This window comes from Notamacropus eugenii, chromosome 1 (assembly GCF_028372415.1).
Source record: "Notamacropus eugenii isolate mMacEug1 chromosome 1, mMacEug1.pri_v2, whole genome shotgun sequence".
NCBI classification, from domain to species: Eukaryota; Metazoa; Chordata; class Mammalia; order Diprotodontia; family Macropodidae; genus Notamacropus; species Notamacropus eugenii.
The window spans coordinates 558,751,193-558,764,131 of record NC_092872.1 but is presented as its reverse complement, the minus strand read 5'-3'; the positions used below and the strand labels follow the sequence as shown (position 1 = coordinate 558,764,131).

General features: G+C 37.5%; 1 protein-coding gene and 1 long non-coding RNA gene across 4 annotated transcripts in view; one reads left to right on the top strand and one right to left on the bottom strand.

Annotated features, from left to right (window-relative positions):
* LOC140520404 (uncharacterized) overlaps window positions 1-12,939 on the bottom strand; it is a 101,802-nt gene that overhangs the window by 213 nt on the left and 88,650 nt on the right. Inside the window, exons 3-4 of the long non-coding RNA XR_011972490.1 lie at window positions 8,994-9,079; window positions 3,700-3,789 (exon numbers count right to left, since the gene is read on the bottom strand). This is a non-coding gene — a long non-coding RNA (uncharacterized lncRNA). The remainder of the gene's footprint in view (window positions 1-3,699; window positions 3,790-8,993; window positions 9,080-12,939) is intronic.
* TRAPPC12 (trafficking protein particle complex subunit 12) overlaps window positions 1-12,939 on the top strand; it is a 168,833-nt gene that overhangs the window by 134,093 nt on the left and 21,801 nt on the right. For all 3 annotated transcript variants that reach the window (XM_072634316.1, XM_072634315.1, XM_072634317.1), the window contains exon 9: window positions 6,377-6,475. In XM_072634316.1, coding sequence (XP_072490417.1) covers window positions 6,377-6,475 — 99 coding nt within the window. The remainder of the gene's footprint in view (window positions 1-6,376; window positions 6,476-12,939) is intronic.

Sequence of the window (12,939 nt, the reverse complement as noted above, 5' to 3'; positions counted from 1 at the left end):
AAACTAAGTGCAATAACATACTTCAAGGCTATATCTATGCTTATTCCTTCAGAAATCAATTCAAATAGAATATGGAATTTGCATTTTTAAATTGAATTTTTCAAACATTGAGCTAAATACTGTAATTAGGGCCAATTACTCGCTCTCTCTCTCTCTCTCTCTCTCTCTCTCTCTCTCTCTCATCTTTTCCAAACTCTGCCCTATGAAAGGTTTCTTCTGCATAGTCAGTATGCTAGTGGTGTTTGAGGCTTTTTGTTTTGGTTTGGTTTTTGCTATTGTTTTGATTTAATTTGATAACGTCTAGAGACAGACAGCACCACCATGCTCTCATCTGAGTTTTAACCCACAGCTTTCAACATTTTGGGGAAAATTCTGAAAAATAAAGGAGCTAGAGTGATTCCAGGCTACTCTCATTTCTGAGCATTTTCATCTCAGCTTTTGCAACAGTGTTTTCTACTTCTGTATGTACAAAAAAACTGGAACTGCCCACACCTTCTGTTTCTCTCCCAACCACAGGAATCAGAACATCCTGATGATCATCTGGTGGCACAACCCACAGGCTGCACAGACCAGAAGCTTAATGCTTCTGTATGAATCAATTAGCAGCAAACACCCAAGAGCGACACTATTAGCACTCTACCTGCTATTATTAAGACAGAGATCATAACTTCTCCCACACTCTGAGTTTTCAAGCTGCCCAAGGTCATAGCTGAACCTGGTTTTCCATAAGGCAAAGCAGGCAGTTTGCCAAGTGAGGAAGCTTGCTCAGGGCCTCTATTTTTTAACCTTGAAATATCAGTTTCCTGCCCCTACTGAGATGGTGATCTTGATTTGAGCATAGGTCTCAAAGGAATAAAGCATATAAATAAATTGACATCATCAGATTAGCGCATTCAGTGATACAAAGAGAGTGCAGTAAGATAGTATAGAACATATGATCTGGGCTTTGAAATGTGAAGTTGTAGGTGAGAAGCTTCCCCATGATGATCTCCTCAGTTTTCCAATCCTTTCAAAAATAGAGATATACTTTGGGAGGTATAGACATGTAAATTTTAAAAACCACATTATTTTTCAACAATACTAGCTCTGTCACCTTGGGTAAATCTGCCCTCCCCTGGGCCTCAGTTTGCTCATTTGCTGAATGAGGAGATTGGCCTAAAAATCATCTCTATGACCCTTTTCCGGCTCTAAATCCTTTGATCTTAACTATCTCCACAAGCCCCTCTAACCTCTAAAATTATATGATCTGTGTATCTTTTTTACATCTTTTTTTTTCTCTTTTACACATAAGTAGAAAATTAGTGATTTTGTGAAAACTTAGTGTTTTTTAGCATCTCTGAAGTATTTCTGGTACTATCTGCTGCTTTGCCCTTGTCTTATTCCTACAGTAGGTCTTTCCACTTTCAGTATATGTCAACAGGAGTTCTACATGCTAACAACCCCAGGACTTTTGTTTTAACAGGTCCTATGTGTTTCATCTCTCCTCCAGGCACTATGTTAAGCAAAACCACTTCCTCTGAACTACTTGTCCACATTTCTGGAAGTCTCAGTGTAGCCCTCTGGAGTCTTATAACTCATTTACTCTGCCCATCCAAAAGCAGGTCATATTCTCTAGCAACCTCCAGAGCAACCAGTACTGAAATCTCACACCTGGCCACCTGTGGTAAAACTAATGGAGCGCCCCCCACCCTGTATGGCCATTTTGCACTTCACCTAGAGTGTACCCAGCTTACCAGAACATTCTTATGCAAAACACCGTTTGAACTAGCAGCTTTGATGTCTAAAACTCCTCCAAGAGGATTGAATTTACCTGTTAAGGTGGTGGGTTTTCATTTGAATTTTTAAGATGCATTCATGGAAAATGGTCAAGTAAAGGTAAAATCAACTCCTCTTTGTAGTCTAATATTTAATAACAGCAACAGTTAGCAAAATCAGTTCTTTGCTCTTATATGTCACAACTCACTACAGAATAGCCTGATGTATTTTTAGGTGAAATTTTACATAGACTAACAACAAATTTTCATTTTCATGTGTAAAAGAATATAAAAGAAATTCAAGTTTGGGCTATTTTGAGTTGATGCAATCTGTTGCCATCTAGTGAGTAGATGTGTTATTGCAATAGAATGTCTCATATATATATATATATATATATATATATATATATATATATATATATATATATATATATATATATATATATACATACATACACATGCATATATATACATATATATGGTTAGCCTTTTAATTGGATTATTTGTAGGAACTAATGATGTTAATCAATTATTGAATAAATTTTAAAAACATCCTTATTAAAGTGAAATGAACAGCCATTTAATTTTTAGGATGAAAAATTCAACACAAACCTGCTAGTAGTTTGCTTTAGCTCTACATTTTGGCGTATTATACAATTAACATGTTGCTAAGACTGTTCAAAAGATATAAAAATTTTCACCACTGTTCTTATTTTTTAAAAGTTTCTTCAGATCTTAAAAGATAGAAATTTTCTTCAGACATACATAGGATATAGGCATATTAGACGTAAGCCAGTTTTCTTTAGTATACTAGGCAGCAGCTCAAGGATACCCTTCTGATTTCACCTACCTTCTACACTTTCCTACATAGCTTGAAATTCTCCTGTATTTTAAATGGGAGTGTGTGTGTGTGACCCCATAAATCATTCACCTGGTTGTTTAAAATATGCTGCACCAGTCTTTTCTGGTTCTGAAATGGTTGTAAATCTAGTTTCATGGGCACCAAACAAGTGCCACTGCTAAAGGAAAAAAGGGTGAAGATTGAATCAAAATAGATTTGTCCCTTTGAGCAAATCATTCATATCTTTCTACAAATCCAAACCTATATGATCAGGAGAATAAATTAGGTTCTTTGTGAAAAACCCCCAATAAATAACCAATAATTAGCTTTAGGATACTTTAAAATGTAATCCTTTTAATTTGATTTGATTTTTAGTATGTCACATATTGGGGCCGCTAGATGGTATAGTGGATAGAGTGCCAGTCCTGGAGTCAGGGAAACTCATCTTCCTTAGTTCAAATCTGGGCTCAGACACTTACTTGCTGTGTGATGCTGGGCAACTAGCTTAACCCTGTTTGCCTCAGTTTCCTCATTGTAAAATGAACTGGAGAAGGAAATGGCAAGCCGCTTTTATATCTCTGCCAGGAAAACTCCAAATAAGTTCAAGAAGAGTCAGACGTGACTGAAAACAACTAAACAATAACAGAAACGTCACATTTTATTCTACCAGAGGGTATAGCTATAAATCTCCTGCCTTTCTATGCAGAAGACATAAAGAATGGAGGAATGCAGGAGCTGCACATAGCAATGACTTTTTGGTTTCTTATTGAGTTCTAGATCTCACTTGCCCAAAGTATGTACTTAAATACACCATCTCTTATCTTCTAAAGGTTTCTCCTCCTGGCCTCAAGTCCTTTTTCCTGGAGTCTGTGGATTGAATTACTATAGTATATTGATAGTATTCCCAAAATTCACTACTGTGTTCTCATTGCTATAATGATATGCTTGGTACACAGCATAGTATGAGAGCCATTGCATGTCTGTGAGGATTTCACTTTTTGAAAATGCCTCCTTTTTTGTTCCTTGGCATCTTTAATGACTTTTCACATGCAGTAAGTACATACTTTAGTTCGCCCAAATAATGATCTGCTGTGATAATTTTACCTCTAGTAGACAGGTGGTCTTCAGAACCTGTGGAAATGAGTACACTTGGTCTCTGGTTAGGCAATGGAAGCTTGAGTTTTACCATGGAATCTAGGTATGATAAAAGTGAAAAGTATTAGATAGACCTATTCCCACAGCTTCCTTTCCAGACCCCTTTATTTCCTCACCCAAACCTTTCTTGTACAGCTGTTTACACAAGCTAAAATTTTTATGAAGCATAACATATGAAGCACATATTTAGGCTAAAGTGCCTCCAAAAAGTTAGCACATTTTCCCTGCTCATTCGTTTATAAGCCAAAAATAAGGGATATAAACATGCCTGTTGATGAGTATTAATTTCTGATAGTGTAGAGCCCTGCTGAGATACAGAATTTCACATACATCCACATATGCTACCCAACTCCCAAAGATAGGGGATAATATAGACTACACAATTCATCCACCTCTGTCCACTGCCTCCCTTTTTTCTGACTCCCCCCCAGCTAATTGGCCATAATAACAGAAATCTTCTTTCTATCCTGTCTACTTAACAGGGTTGGGAGGAAAACTTTGTTATTATATTGTAAAATGTTTACTTAGCACCACAAAAGCCCAGGAAAAGTATGGAAGTCATAGCATACTTAGCTGTGGCCCTGGATTTAAAATTTTGAGCTGGAAAATATATACTTCCCCTCTCACACATAGATACCCTTTACCCTAAAGGGGATTGGTTGACTAGTCTCCAGAATGTCAGTAGAAGCTCCTTGGCTTATATGAGGTATGACACTCCCAACATTGACTAAAAAGAGGCCAGCTGCTGCCTCAGTTACTGTGAGGCAATGACAGGTAGTGAGAGGCATTAGGAGCAGGAAGCCAAGGTACACTGTCTGGTTGTACAGCTTATCTGGCCTTGAATAAAATTAGTTTTAATGAGCTCCACTTGAAGTTAGTAGACTGTAAGGAAAACCTGGAGCCTTTTATTTTTTTTCCTGCCAAATTGGAATTTTACATGTTGCCTGTCTTTCTTTATAACATTCCAATTAGGAAACTAGTAACTCCAAGTCCTAGTTTGGATACAATTTAGTGTGCAGAAGAATAAGGAAATAAATGTACCTGTTGGGATATGAAGATTAACCATTAAAAGGAGAGAAATATAAATTACTATATATTTACTTTATAGTAAACTGAACAGTTAAAAATCTTCATGTACATTTTTCTAAAGAGTAAGTACCTCTTACTCTTTAGAAGTAAAGAACTAATTACACTCAAGTATATAAACATGATCTTGAAGTTTTTTGTTGGGTTTGTTTTTTGGGAGGGGAATGATTTAGGAATTTTTAAAAATATCTTGATATCCTATCTCAGTCTTGGTGTAAACCTTTCCAATATTTCATTGAGGCACACTGAATGTGAATTGATCTTATTTATTTGGAAAGTGAATAAAAGACAAAATTTACCAATTCTCATAATAACTTTTCGACAGAGGAAAGTTAGATGTACCATCCAGTTGAGATCCTAATTGCTACTTGGAAGAAAAAGAATTAGGATAAAGAACTGCCTGCCTAATTAAGCTATCAGGAGGCCACCAAAAGCTATCATCTCAGTGATGGGTAATGGTTCATCAACTTTTATTACAGATAAACACTGGGAACCCCTTTATAACACTGATATCAGTGGACAAGATTAACATAGACAAACTGTTAGATACTGTTGTCTGCTCTCAGAATCTGATGACTAAGGAATAGTTTAAATGGAAATAAAATGACCATGTATGTATGTGTGTGTGTGTATGTGTGTGTGTATGTACGTACACACACTCCCATCTACATTTATGTGTATAGGTATATATTTATATGGAATGTGGCATAGTGGACAAAACACTGGATTGTGATACAAATTTGAATCCAAGATTTACAACTTACTGCATGTACAATCTTGAGCAAATCATTTCCATTTTCTGAGCCTTAATTCTTCCTCTATAAATTTTCTTCCAGTTTCTAAAGCCTATAGAGTGATTGAGAGTAGATCTATGATTTCACTGGCATGGGGAAATTCCCTGTACCAATCCAAGTCAGCATTTTCTCTGCAGCCTCAGTCTTAAAGAGTTCTGTAGAGTATTGAGAAGTTAAGTGACTTGTTCAGGGTCACATAGTATGTGTCATAGGCAGGACCTAAACCCAGATCTTTCTGACTTTAAAGCCATCTCTTTATCCACTACTCCATGCTGCCTCTCAGGGTATGTGTTTTTGCATATATATAGATGTGTACAAAGTCATTCGCCCTTAAGAGATGCCTGGCATATAGTAGGAGGGATTAAGAGAATAAATATTTTTATATAGTACCTTCTGTGTGCCAGGCACTATACTAAGGGTTTTTACAAATGTTATCTCATTTGATTCTCATAACAACCCAGTAAAGTAGGTGCTGTTATTATCTGGTTTTTACAGTTGAGGAAACTGAAGCAAACCAAATGTTAAATGAGTTGCCCAGAGTCACACAGGTAGTAATTATCTGAGGTTGGAATTGAACTCAAGTCTACCTGACTCCAGGCCCAGCACTCTTTTCACTGTATCACCAGTTGCCTTTGCATTATAAGACACTTAACATATACTTAAGACTGACTGACCAAAATAAATAAAAGTAAAGATGAATTTAAACTATGAATTTAAACCATGGATTTGTGTTCTTCTCCTTTTAGGATTATGTACTTGCTGTAGATGCATATCATTCAGTTATCAAATACTACCCTGAACAAGAGCCTCAGCTGTTGAGTGGAATTGGAAGAATTTTCCTTCAGGTATGTATGTATGTATGTATGTATGTACGTATGTGTATGTGTAATGAAAGCTTAAAATTCAATACTATGAATCCTCTACGTGGGTACTTGTGATATGCAGTCAAATCAAGCAATAAGCAAATAAAGAATAGACCTGAAAGATGAACTGCTCTTGTTGCAAGAGAACTCAACAGGTATCACATCCAAATAGGAGCCCTGCGTGAAACAAGGCCGGCAAATGAAGGCCAGCTTACTAAAATCAGAGCTGGATATAAGTTCTTCTGGAGTGACTGCAGTTAAGGGAAGAACTGTGAAGCTGGCGTAGGTTTTGCAATGAAAACTAATCTAGTCAACAATCTGGCTTGCCTACCAAAAGGAGTGAATTACAGGCTCATGACAATGCGATTGCCACTTGCAGGAAAACATAATGCCACCATCATGAGTGCCTATGTTCCCACCATGAGGAACCCTGATGAAGTCAAAGAAAAATTTTATGAACACCTAGAGAACCCTTATCATCAGTGTGCCAAAAGAGGACAAGCTTATAATTCTGGGTGACTTTAATGCTGGAGTAGGCTCAGACTACCAGATTTGGCAAGGAGTCCTAGGGAGGAACAGAGTTGGAAACAGCAATAGCAGTGGTCATATACTGCTGAAGACTTGTGCATCCCATGACCTTCTTATCACCAACACTGTTTTCCATTTACTTAAATGCAGTAAAACTTCATGGATGCACCCATGGATAAGGCAAACATTGACATCTAATAGACCTTGAGATTGTAAGGAGAAGAGACAGACAAGATGTGAGAGCGATAAAGGCAATGTGTGGTGCAGAGTGCTGGACTGATGATCATAGACTTACCCTTTCCAAGCTAAATATTCATCAAAAGTGCCTCCCCCAAGGCAAAATGACTACAAGAAGAGTTAATGCCAACAAATTAGACATCTTCTCTAAGCGTGAACAGTTTATTGCTAACTTGGAGGGAAAGTTGAGCCATCATACCATTGGCAACAGTGGAGCAGAAAAGGAGTGGGCAGCTTTCAGAGATTTGGTGTACAGCACTACATTTGCTCATGTGGGTCAAACTCACAAACACCAAGGCTGGTTTGATGAAAATGATGGGGAAATTCAGAAGCTGATAAATGAAAAATGAGAACTCCACAGGATTTACCAACAGGATAGTTCATCCACCTCTAAGAAGCCAGCATTTAATTCCATCAAAAGTAAAATACAAGCCAAGCTTAGAGAGATACAGGATTCCTGGCTCATGAAGAAGGCAAATGAAATTCAGGTTTATCCTGATAGTAATATTCTAAAGTGCTTTTATGATTCCCTGAAAGCTATTTATGGACCAAAGACCTATGGTGCATCACAACTACTCATTGCTGATGGAGCCACATTGATTGATGATAAGGACATGATCCACGAGAGATGGGCTGAACACTTCATAGTGTTCTCAACAGACCATCATCAGTCAAGGCTAAGGCCATTGACCATTTACCTCAGGTTGAAGTCAGTCCCTTCCTAGCTGAACCTCCAACTGAAGAAGCAGTTTTGAATGCCATTAGGCTCCCTTCATGTGGTAAAGCACCTGGTGCTGATTCTATTCCAGTTGAGATTTACAAGGTAGGGGGTCCATTGCTCAATCAAAAGCTGACTGAAATTTTCCAGGTTATATGGCAAGAGGGGAGGGTATTCCCCCAGGAGTACTGGGATATCTCCATGTCCTTTATTTCTATAAAGGCAAAGGAAATTGATTGTCCTGCGACAATCACAGTGGGATCTCTCTCTTAGTTATTGTTGACTAGATTCTTGCTAGAGTCTTCTTTAATAAGCTAATCCTTCACCTGGAATATGGTCATCTACCTGAGAGCCAGTGTGTCTTCAGAAAGGGCCGAGGAACAGTCAGTATGCCTGACAACTCCAGGAGAAATGCCAGGAGCAGAACAGAGGTCTGTATGCAACGTTTGTAGATCTGACCAAAGCCTTTGATACTGTTAGTCTTGAGGGCTTATGGAAAATTATGTCAAAATTTGGTTGTCCAGAGAAGTTCATCAGTATTGTGCATCAATTTCATGATGGCATGCTTGCCTGGGTTCTAGATAATGAACAGTGCTCTCATGCCTTCCCAGTCACCAATAGAGTGAAACAGGGCTGTGTACTTGCTTCCATGCTTTTTAGCATGATGTTTTCAGCCATGTTGACAAATGCTTTCAGTAAGGATGAACAGGGCATCAAGGTCAGCTACCACACTAATGGTAAATTCTTCATTTTGAAAAGGCTACAAGCCAAAACCAAAGTGGAGAGAGTGTTGGTACATAATGTTATGTTTGTGATGATTGTGTATTCAGTGTAGCCTCTGAAGTTGAGATGCAACAAAGTATGGATCAGTTCTCTGCTGCCTGTGCTAATTTAGGTCTAATAATTAACACCAAGAAAACAGAGGTGCTCCATCAGCCACCCCCACACCTTCCATAGGTGGAACCATCAGATACAACAAATGGAGAAGTTTTGAATGCTGTGGATAAGTTCACTTACCTTGGTTGTGTACTTTCCAGGGATGTACACATTGACAGTGAGGTTGATACATGCATTGCCAGACCTAATTCAGTGTTTGAAAGGCTCTGAAAGAAAGTATGGGACAGAAGAGGTATTAGACTGACTACCAGACTGAAGATTTACAGATCCGTCGCACTGACCTCATTGTTGTATGCCTATGCCTGTGACCTCAATGTTGTATGCCTGGACAGTCTACCAGCACCATGCCAGGAAACTTAATCGCTTCTATTTGAATTGTCTTAGGAAGATTCTGAAGATCACCTGACAGGATAAGGTACTACTTGAACTAAACTTCCAAGCATTCAAACTATGCTTCAGAGAGTGCAGCTCTGATGGGCTGTCCATGTTGTTCCAATGCAAAATGTAAACTTGCCAAAAAGATTATTTTATAGAGAACTCACACGGGGCAAGTGTTCACATGGTGGTCAGAAGAAGCGATACAAGGATACTCTCAAGGTCTTTCTCAAGAACGTTGGAATTGATTGTGTAACATGGAAGACACTGGCATAGGACCTTTCAGCATAGTGTGCCCACATCAGAGAAGGTACTGTGCTCTATGAGCAAAGCAGAATTGAAATAGCTCAAAGGAAATACAGGATGCTAAAATTTAGAATATTCACCCCAAATGTTCACATTTGTGCCCAACCTGTGGTAGAGCATTCCAAACTCATATTGGTCTGATCAGCCACAGTCGGACATATCATTGAAACTTGACTTTATCATAGTGATAAACAACGAAGTTGCTTAGTTCATCATCGAAGGACCACAGCCAACCAGCCAAGCGTGTTATCTAATTTTTATTCTTCGTTAAGTGTAAGAAAAAAGGCAAGAAAATATTTTTATCTAAATTTATTGTAGCCATTAAAATGTTTAGTCCTTGAAAAGCAGTCTAGCTTTATTGTATTTAGTATTAATCCTTTCTGGCTTTGACATTATGATTACAAACCAATTGTTAAGTCTGATTTTTAATGCATATATGCTGAAACTGGTTGTTTTAGAAAGTATCACTATGCAGTTAAGAAATTAGTGATTGATCCATAAAGAGTTCATTTTCAGCATAGTTGACTACTTATAACTTGCTAATATTTTGATTAAAGGACAATGCTTGAACCTGAAGTTATAAATAATGCAAGTCAAGGGGAAAAAAAGAAGCTTCTTTACCTAGTGGATAGACAGACAGCTAGCTTTCAGAGGTATGGGATCATGTCCTTGACACTGGATCTGTGTGACCACAGGCAAACCTCTTAATCCCTCAGTGTTCCTGAGCCAGGCTCTATGAAGAACCTGTGAATCATCCTTTCGTTTACCTACAAGTTCATTTTGCTTTCTGTTTTCTGTTATAAAAAGACTATAAGATTTATATTCTTTTCTTCTATTCCAGCCCATTTCCAGTGACTGGACAGTCTGTCAAAGTGATTTTCCTAAAGCAAAAGAAGGTCTTGACTGTGTCATCTCTGCACTCAATAAAACTATAGTATTTCTTGTTGCCTCCAGGATCAAAGATAAAAATCCTCTTTTTGTCATTCAAAACTCTTTAAAATCTGGCCCTTTCCTCTCTTTCCAGTCTTTCTCCCTCACATACTTCCTGATCCTCCTGGGCTTTCTCCAGCCGTCCTGATAAATATCAGGCCACTGGATCCAGATCGCTTAGGAGGAAAAAGTGAGGCAGGTGACCTTATACAGCCCTCCGTTACTCCAATCAAAGTCAACCGCTAGTCATGTCATCATCTTGATGTTATGATCCTTTTGAGAATGACGGACAAACACAGCAACTCTGTGATCCAATGATTCTGGTATCCTTCTTCCTGTTCCTCTCATAAGACACTCCATTTCTAGACTCCAGGCATTTTCTTTGGCTCCTTCCCGTTCCTGTAATGCTATCTCTCCCCTTCTCTGCCTCTTGGCTTCCATATCTCCCTTCAAATCTCAGCTAAAATCTCACCTTCTACGAGAAGCCTTTCCAAATCAACTTTAATGTTAGTAGTTTCCCTCTGTTAGTTATCTTCAATTTTTTTTGTATATATTTTGTTTATACATAATTGTATGTATCTCTCCCGTTAAACTGCAAACTCCTTAAGGAAAGGGACTTTTCTGACTACCATTTACTTAACTATATGATCTTAGATTAAGTCCCTTCACCTCTTAGGACTTTAGTTTCCTCACTCATAAAATGCAGGAGCTGGACAAGACAGAGGAGTTTCCAGGGTCTCATGTAGCTCTAGTGTACTGTCATAACTGTCAGGTTTAGGTGCACTTCCTATTTTGAAGTTAATGTGAAAGAGCAAGAGAGATTAGGAATAGATTCAAGGGAGTGCTAAAGCCCTACCTAGAAATTGGTAAATTTTCTGTGCTAGCATTCACACCTTGGAAATCGGCAGACTGTAAAGATTTGGCTCATTGTTTTGTTCATTGTCTAGTCTTAAGAAAGTATTAGTAACACCAGTGAAACATAAATATCTACATTTTTGTCTGGAGAGACAATTTGTTAAATACAAATATTTACCAGCAGACCACTAAATGGGGGATTTCCCCTCCCTACCCCAGATGGTGGGTCAGTGAATCAGACTTATGTTTAGTAATAATAATAATAATAATAAAAGTAATAATAAACTGATTGAAAAGGTACAGTGATTCTCAGTGGCTTGATGTAAGTTGCACAATGTACTCCCCAGACAGAAACATTGGAATAACTTTTCTATGTGTAGGGAATCCCTCTTTTATTTGAACTACATAGGATATTTATTGTGATACTGAAAAATAACTTATGTGATCATGTTTTCCTGGTTTAAACCTCACTTACTATTAATAATAAAGGGCTCATTTTTGTTGATATTCTGGACCTGTGATTCCACTGGTATCCAGAAATTGCTGTGAAGAAATCCCCCCTGCCCCATGAATGCAAGTAGCATCTTTTCTACAACTTATATAGTCTTAAAGGCTCATTAACTGAAGTTATCTCTGTGAATTCATTTATCAAGTACTTTTACATGATTTGAACATAGGTATAAGATACCTTTTTGGGAAGAGAGCTTATACATCTCCTTTATCAAATAAAAAACATTTTTTCAGGAAGCACAAGACAGAGTGAGGTCATGTATTCTCTCTGTTTCTCATGGAACTGAAGATGGTGATCTGCTGTGGAAAATAGTCTATAGAAGCCTGCTTCATCCCTTGTTACAGTTCTATCAAGGGTACCCTGAATTTCACATATTTTTTCTGTTGTAAAGACATTATAAAGATGAGAAAATAGGTGATGTAGATTAGTAGCTGCTTCTGCCTTCTTGAACTCCTTTTTCTAAAGTGTTAATACAGTTTGTGATCTTTTTCATGCTTTAGGAATCTTCCTCTTTTTATTGTATCCTGATTGTCCTTAAGATTACATCACCTTCTACATGCATTCCGTGTGTGTGTGTGTATGTGTGTGTGTGTGCTCTGTTCACATTGTACTTCCTTTTTCTTCTTAAGCAACATTTCTACTTTCTATCTAGCTCATTTAACACTGCAGTGTTACATTTCAAGTGTGGTAGTTCTGTCAACAATGATGAAAATAGAGTATCGTAGTAATACTAGATTATCGGTTCCATTTTTGTTTCAATTTGTTGTCCTGGTTTCATCTGTGATTCTGCTTGGAATAATCTAACTTAGTTGACTGTAATTGCCATGTGTCTCTAGACTCATTTTCTCCTTTTTGTTTGAAGCAATATATTTAGTAGTCTTCCATCCCCTCCTTGGTAGTGGTTTGCAGACAAGGTTGTAATCCTAATTTCTTTATTAATATTTCATCAATAAAAACTATGCTCTTTTTTAGGGAAAGCACGAATTTAATAAATTTCTTTAAGTTTTAATTAAAAAATATTTTTAAATATTATATTCATGTAAATGTACAAAAATAATAGTGATTTGTAATATAGTATTAGTGCTACCA